The 7,500-nt window shown below is 35.7% G+C and overlaps 1 protein-coding gene and 1 long non-coding RNA gene across 3 annotated transcripts in view; both read right to left on the bottom strand.

The window, feature by feature from the left end:
- Positions 1-503: 503 nt before the first annotated feature.
- Positions 504-7,500, bottom strand: part of LOC122243090 (prolyl endopeptidase) — an 11,015-nt gene continuing 4,018 nt past the window's right edge. Inside the window, exons 4-14 of one of the 2 annotated variants that reach the window (XM_043000560.2) lie at positions 7,049-7,226; positions 6,778-6,870; positions 6,527-6,669; positions 4,874-5,027; positions 3,859-4,059; positions 2,789-2,974; positions 2,394-2,656; positions 1,736-1,948; positions 1,373-1,520; positions 1,068-1,247; positions 504-812 (exon numbers count right to left, since the gene is read on the bottom strand). In XM_043000560.2, coding sequence (XP_042856494.2) covers positions 750-812; positions 1,068-1,247; positions 1,373-1,520; positions 1,736-1,948; positions 2,394-2,656; positions 2,789-2,974; positions 3,859-4,059; positions 4,874-5,027; positions 6,527-6,669; positions 6,778-6,870; positions 7,049-7,226 — 1,822 coding nt within the window. In that variant the 3' untranslated portion in view covers positions 504-749. Of the gene's footprint in view, positions 813-1,067; positions 1,248-1,372; positions 1,521-1,735; positions 1,949-2,393; positions 2,657-2,788; positions 2,975-3,858; positions 4,060-4,487; positions 4,642-4,873; positions 5,028-6,526; positions 6,670-6,777; positions 6,871-7,048; positions 7,227-7,500 lie in introns of both variants that reach the window. The other variant, XM_043000561.2, reaches the window with a different exon arrangement.
- Positions 5,688-6,335, bottom strand: LOC147470387 (uncharacterized). The gene is made up of 2 exons (XR_015191671.1): positions 6,075-6,335; positions 5,688-5,922 (listed from the first exon to the last, which is right to left on the bottom strand). It is a non-coding gene; the product is annotated as an uncharacterized LOC147470387 (long non-coding RNA).

Genomic DNA, 7,500 nt, shown 5'->3' with positions numbered 1-7,500 from the left:
AAATGCTAAAAACACTAGACGTATTGCAATGTTACACTCCAGTATATGTGGTATTTAAATGTAAAAACTAATAAATATGTATATCAACTCTTAAAAGTTTGACCATCATTATAAAAATGTCCATAAAGGAAAAAATGCTTCCTCCTAGGTTTCCTTAGTTACTGAATATTTAAGGTTGTAGCTGTAAGTGACTGTACACACAGATTAGCATATTTATTTGATTCTAATGGAATATTTGTTGATATTGTAATTCAATGTTTTAAACTTGTAAATGTTTCTGGATAAGTATGCACTGTACCTAGATATTTCTTTTCCTTTTTTTCTGAATTTTAGTTTAAAACTTAAAATAAATATACTTTGTAGGTAAAGGAACATTATAATAGAGCCATTAACTGTAATTGTTAAGGGCATTGATGTAAAGATTAGAACTCTTTCATGAATTAAAACCTCTAGATGTTTATATCAATTGGAGATTTACAGGATATATAACACAAAGGAGGAAATAAGTTCTGGATTTCTTCTTTATTGTCTCTTGTGAATTGTATTCATACAAAACTGTTGATGAAAGATTTACTTGTTTATCAAAATGTTAAGCTTTTACTTGAACCTACAACAGTCTTTGGTATTATTACTAAAACAATTTCTGGCCTTATTATCTGTACAAAGCACACAAATTTTCTTTTATTTTCTTCTCTTCTCTTCTTGATATGGTAACACTGCCTGAAACCTTAAAGGTTTGCAGATGGTATTCATGCAACTTCCAGACCAAGGGACTGCATTATGAAACAATAGATATCTGTATGCTCTTCAATCTGTCAAAAGAAAATATTGTTATATTGCATTCATAAATGCTTGAATAGGAAGTATGTCCATGGGCTTAAAGATTACAACTAGATTTCCTAAAAGCAGCAATTCCAATCCACTTACTAGCTTTCCCCTTCATTTCTCTATCTTGCTCTACTATGTTATATTATTTGTCTTTTCCTTCAAATGCATACAAAGTTTTATCTTGCATCTGTATACTGTTATGTAATGACATAGCTAGAAAGCAAAATATCTGAACTTACAATTTTTGCAGTTGGCTTTCCTCTGCCATGCCCTGCCTTTGTCTCAATACGGATATGTAAAGGATTGGTCTGAGCTGGGTTCTGGCCAAGCTTGTGCTGCATCTCAGCAATTAGCTTGAAAGAGTGAAGCGGAACTACTCTGTCATCATGATCAGCTGTTAACAAAAGTGTGGCAGGATACTGGAGAGAGAAAGAGGCATAATATACTTATTAGTATGTGTAAAACAGGGAAAGAAAAAAGAAAAAAAATATATATATATATGTGAATTCAAATAAAGCATAAACATGATTAAATATTATCTCACCTGCACATCCTCTGGTGGAGTTCGAACATTGTGTAGTGGTGAGTACTTCAAGATATTCTCAAAGTGTTCTTTCTCATCAGGATTTCCGAAGTCAGAGCACCAGGCATATCCAATGGTGAACTTGTGGAATCTAAGCATATCCATCACCCTGGTCAAGCAATAAAACCATTATATGAACATATTGCTCTTCCTCAGTTATAATTATATTCTCAAACTGAATATCAAAATCAGAATTATTTTTCATTCAGTTCTTCTATGTGGAAAGTACATGAATGGCTCAATGGCTTGCTAAGCTACAATCACCGTCATAAGCGGTGTTGCTGTCACTATCAGGAAAAACTCCACACCACTAATAATACTGACCCAACCTGAGCAATGGCAGCCCCAAATAGGTCTGGTCTCTGGTTTATGCAAGCCCCCACAAGCAAGCCCCCGTTAGATCCACCCTGTAAAATGATGCGGCGATTTGAGGTGTATCCCTCGCTGATCATGTACTCAGCAGCTGCTTGGAAGTCGTCAAACACATTCTGTTTGTTGAACAATCTCCCAGCATTATGCCAGGCTTCTCCATATTCCCTGTAAATGAAAATAAGTGGACACATACATTTCCATAATTCAGAAACCTAAATCAAATACTGTAACTGTAAATATATGAATCCTTTTAATTGTGTATTAGAATTCAACAGTTCAGATAGAATACATTACAAAAACCTGTACATTTTAAATGAGATATTAATTATAGTAATGAAAATGCAGTACTTTAAAGTCTCAGACAAGCAAATGCCTTCTTTAACCCGTACATGCCGGGGGCATTCCAGCCTTGCAAGTTGCAATGCCAGGGCTCTCGAACGCATAGGCCTAAATCAATTAAATGATAGACGCCGTATGACGGCACCCTGGGAGCGGGCCTTGAATGCGCGGTACCCGTGGTGTACCACCCGTCGAGAGAGGGTTAACATTCTATAAAGCTAAACTTGGAACAATTACTTATTACTAGTTTGTGGCAAACATGGTAACTCACCCACCACCTCTAATGTTGGGTATAGCTAAGACTCCCTTAGAGAGCTGCATGAAGATGACTCTAGAGACACTGAAGTATGGCTGGATGCTGATGTTGAATCCTCCATATCCATAGAGCAGAGTTGGTGCAGTCCCATCCATTTTCATATCCTTACCATGGACTATGAACATAGGGATTTTAGTACCATCCTTGCTTGAGTAAAACACTTGCTTCATCTCAAACTGAGCAGGGTTGAAACCTTCAATCTTGATTTCTCTGAACACCTGACAGATGATAAACAGTTTACAGTAATGCAACTTTCAGCGGTAAAAAAAAATGTACTATGACACAAATAACAGCTTTAACAACACAAGAGTAAATGAAAGACTAATGGATGAAAACCTGAAGTACTTTACCTTTGGAGTGAGTGGTTCCTGAGTTAGATCAAGGTGATAGATGATGCCAGGGGAAAGGAAGGATGTGAACTGGTAGAACATTTCAGAATGGGTGCGCTTCCCAGAGTAACCACTGACAGTGCCAATCTCCAGTGGCAAGGTTGTGAGGTGGTCACCATTTGCTAAACTGTGTAATTGTAACACGCTCTGGAAAGTAATATGGAAGTAGTATTAATAATTTATCGCACTTCTCTTGCTTCATATATTCTATTACCATCTGGTAATACCTCTTCATAAAGGAACTTCTGGTTTCTAGCTTGATAATGGATCATGAGGTAGAAGCCACAACATTGCTCAACAATATATATGTGTATGTATATGCGTATGTGTATGTGTATGTGTATGCGTATGCGTATGTGTATGCGTATGTGTATGTGTATGTGTATGTGTAAGTATATGTATATGTATATGTATATGTATATGTATATGTATATGTATATGTATATGTATATGTATATGTATATGTATATGTATATGTATATGTACATGTATATGTATATGTATATGTATGTGTATGTGTATGTGTATGTGTATGTGTATGTGTATGTGTATGTGTATGTGTATGTGTATGTGTATGTATATGTATATGTATGTGTACATATATATATATATGTATATGATGTAGTATGGATTTTGTTTACCTATCTGTGTGTGTCTGAGTGTGTATATGTCTGTATGTATATAATGTATGTGCTCACTTCTTCCTTATTTTTAATGAATGCTTTGGTTACAAGAAGTGATGTTGTGCCAGATAACAGAAAATCATGTTTGTTCTTGGTAATAGAGAACTTGATAGCATGATATCTTGACCCGTTAACAACAGGGCAATTTTTGCTCCATCTGTTACTTCGAAATGTTCAGGCCTAACACCACTGGCACCCAATCCACCAGCATGCCGGACAACAAATACACAATATGTCTATGTAAGGTTAATCATGCAAATAGTAACTGTCCCAAATAAATTATGTAAATAATTCATTTTAAAAATCCTTATCAGCAAATCTTCCTATTGTACAAAATAATCTCCCTACCTTGACATCTGATATGTAGCATATGACTAGCCTATCATTGTGGACACACGCAGCCCAGTCTAAGACATCCTTCTTGTGTTCAGGCACAAGTGTAACCCACTTCTCTGGTGCAGGGTCACTTAGGTCAATCTTCACCAGGCGATAGTTGGGTGCTCCCTTGTTGGTTCTGAACACACAAACTGATCCATCGTTTGTAATGTACTGGCCAAGGAAAAGAGAAAAGTTCATTAGTACAAAATTACTTTGTCACTGAGTCAGATATATTCCAATCCTTTGTCATTCAGCTCAGGCAACCAGAGAGAAGTACATGAATACAGACTTTCCTTAGTAATACATTTATATACTAACCCATATTTTCAAGCATACAAACATACATGCATGCTTTACATCAATTACAGCCGACAAAAAGTGGAAATTACAAAAGGACATTGATGGTCCATCCATTTTATTTTTCACATGGTTATCATTCCCTAACAAGGGTGAAATGACTGATTCTGAAATGCATTTCTATCTAGTCAGTCACACTTAATTACATAGATTTAATCTCAGAATTAGTACCATCAGATAGTCATCTAAAATGAACCTTAAATGATCTAGAAAGAGATTCCCTTGAGCAAATCTGTTCTAACCTCATAATCAAACTCAAACTTGTCGACAACACAAGTGAGCTCTAATCTGCTGGTGAGAGTATCAGGCAGGGGTGCAAAGTACACCAGGTTATCTCGACAACCCTCACGAGGAAAAGCAAAGAGGTAAGTACCGCAGTGAGACACCTTGGCAGAACTGTAACAATCAAAAAGGATCATCAACAAACTAGAAGCTATGAACATTAGGAAGAGTAAAGAAAAAAATGAAAAAAGGAAGTTTAACATATGCTATTATTACTAAACACCTCTGCCTGAGTTGTCAGCATCTGCTTACAAGTTCCATCAAAACAAAAGCACCTTATGAATCACAAGGTCAGGACATACACATGCAAGCAAAAATATGTACACTTGCAACTGATTTAACTAACCTCATAGTCAGCCTCAAAGGTGTCTATAATACAGGTGAGATCTATTTTGCTGTTGACGTGCTCAGGCAAAGGTGCATAGTACAGGAGATTGTCGCGACAATCTTGCTGTGTTGTGATGATGAGGTACTGACCACAGTCAGACACCTCAGCGCCTCTGGAGGAGAGCAGGGAGAGAAGTGAGTGTGCAGTGAGCTGGCATTACTTTCCCACTGGATGGATATACTGTATAAGGTGACTTATGATTATCCTTCAAGTTATCAAAAGGCATGTTCTTACAAGAAAATAACTCATGCTTGTATTAAAAAAGATATCAAACATTTCATATTCAACTAATGAAAAATTAAAATAGGAAAACCAAATCTATCCATCACACAAGAGAGAGACAAACACACACATACATATAAAAATAAAAACATATTGTATGTGTATTACTGCTAATGGAACACATTGAAAAATCAGTTGTAAAAACAGTAACACTCATGGTGTTGATAATGAATGAAGACATAACAAAACATTAATGATCATCATATTTTGAAGGAAAACTAAGTGATAAAATACTTAAGAAAGAAGCTAAATTTATTGTTCCAAACAGGCAAAACTCACTAAAGGTTCTGTATCTCTTAAGTTCATTCAAGATACCAGATAATGTCATTGTCTACACTTGTCCTACTATTTCTAAACCACTGATGAGACATTACATAAATAAATAGAAAAAAATAAAACAAGATAGTACACTCAACAAACATTAAATGTTCCAAAAGGCCCATATCAACCACACAATATCTTGTGCAATTCCTCAAATATCACAATCTGTGATTCCTATAGTGAGGCAGGGCAGGATAGGTAACATACATTTGGGGAGAAACAACCTGGTGGAATGAGAAGTACCAAAATAGCTGTGGCAGAAAATTACAACAGTGTTTTTTCAAACTACAAATATCTCAGGCAACCATCTGTGCCCTTTAATGCAGTAGGATCACCAATACCTGTGTACTAATTTCATCATTCACATATGACTGAACCATGGGTGGTCTCCTTCCTCGAGCACTCTAGAAACAGCATTTAACCAATAAAAATAAAAAAACACTAATTGTTGTATGACATAAGGTGATTAAATACTTTTTAAAGATATATATAATATGTATCTACCATATGTCATTGAAATACCAGATATAATAAGTTTGGTTAATGCAATACCTACACCGCATAAGCGTCCTGTTTTGCAAGAAATTATTGTAAGGAGGGACAACACACCTTCGATGTCATGTCCCCAGATACAAGGAAGTAGGGCAATATACAAGTGGTCGTGGTGACCAAATTCCATTGGGCTAAGAATCAGGAATCGACCACAGTCTGACACTCGAGCTGGGCTATTAGACAGTCACAAATAGGTTTGGATTTGCAAGAATCAGTATCAAAAAATAAAGTTTTTAACTCAATCTCCACCAAGTCTCTCACTTCATCAGGCCTCTACATTAGAAAAAAAATCAAGTCTTTAATCTAATCCATCACAAAACAAGGATGAAAGAAAAAGTACAAAAGACTGCATTAATCAGCCTATTTTAGCATCAGTATCACTGCAAACTCACATTATATACAAGAGCCTAAGAAAAAATGAAAAGTGCTAACAATATTAATTCTCAAAAAACTTACATCCGCCACTTTGGGTGATCAGGGAATTCCACAACCAGGACATCTTCGCTCTGTGGTGTGCCCACTCGGTGATAATACAGCTTTTGGTTTTCATCTCTTACAACCTCTGTCCCATCCGCAACTCCCGCATGTTCTACATATCTCTGTGTATGATATAGAAAAACTGTAATACACTATATTATAATGATAATTCATGTCTGCATACATACTAAATTTACAAACAGGATAGCCATTTTTATCAAACTACTTACCCCATAAAATATGCCTTTGTGGTCATGTGTCCAGGCTATACTTGAGAACTTCACCTTCTCCAGTACCTCCGGATAATCTTCACCACTTGCTACCTGTGGGTTTCAGAATCTGTCTGAGAACTCTTAAAATAATAATAATAATAATAATAATAATTATAATAATAATAATAATAGTAAAAAAGTTTTACAGAGCCCTTTTCATAAACCTGAACACACTAAGAGTCAAGTTTACTATAGAGAGAAAAAAAAATAATAATAATAATTTACAAACCTTCTTGAAATGGATTGAAATCCAATCTGAACCACTGCTACTCAGGCCATATGCATAAATTTCTCCATCCTCACTGAAAGAGGACCCAGATATGGCAACCGTTCCATCTTCTGACAGCTTGTTAGGGTCCAAGAAGACGCGAGGTTCTCCATCAAGAGAATCCTGAACATACATGACACTGCAAAGAAAGGAAATATGACATTTTTCCCATGTCTTTAACTTTTCCCAGAGTTTATTAGTAAAGGTCAAAGATTTATCAAAGATTAGCAACTTTGAACTGATTTCTTTAAAAAAAAAGTCTCTACAAGTCTCTAAAATGTCTAAAAGAATAGACAATACTTTCCCAATATAAAAAAGGAAACGTTCCTGGAATATTCCCACCTGAAATATTTCAATCTCATGACATAATGATACTTAAACAGTGTGTCTAGGTGCAAGTGCAAGTGCAAATG

This window comes from Penaeus japonicus, unplaced genomic scaffold (genome assembly GCF_977035675.1).
Source record: "Penaeus japonicus unplaced genomic scaffold, GWHDUDI00000001_assembly GWHDUDI00000015, whole genome shotgun sequence".
In the NCBI taxonomy this organism is placed as follows: domain Eukaryota; kingdom Metazoa; phylum Arthropoda; class Malacostraca; order Decapoda; family Penaeidae; genus Penaeus; species Penaeus japonicus.
This window is presented reverse-complemented; position numbering and strand designations above follow the sequence as displayed.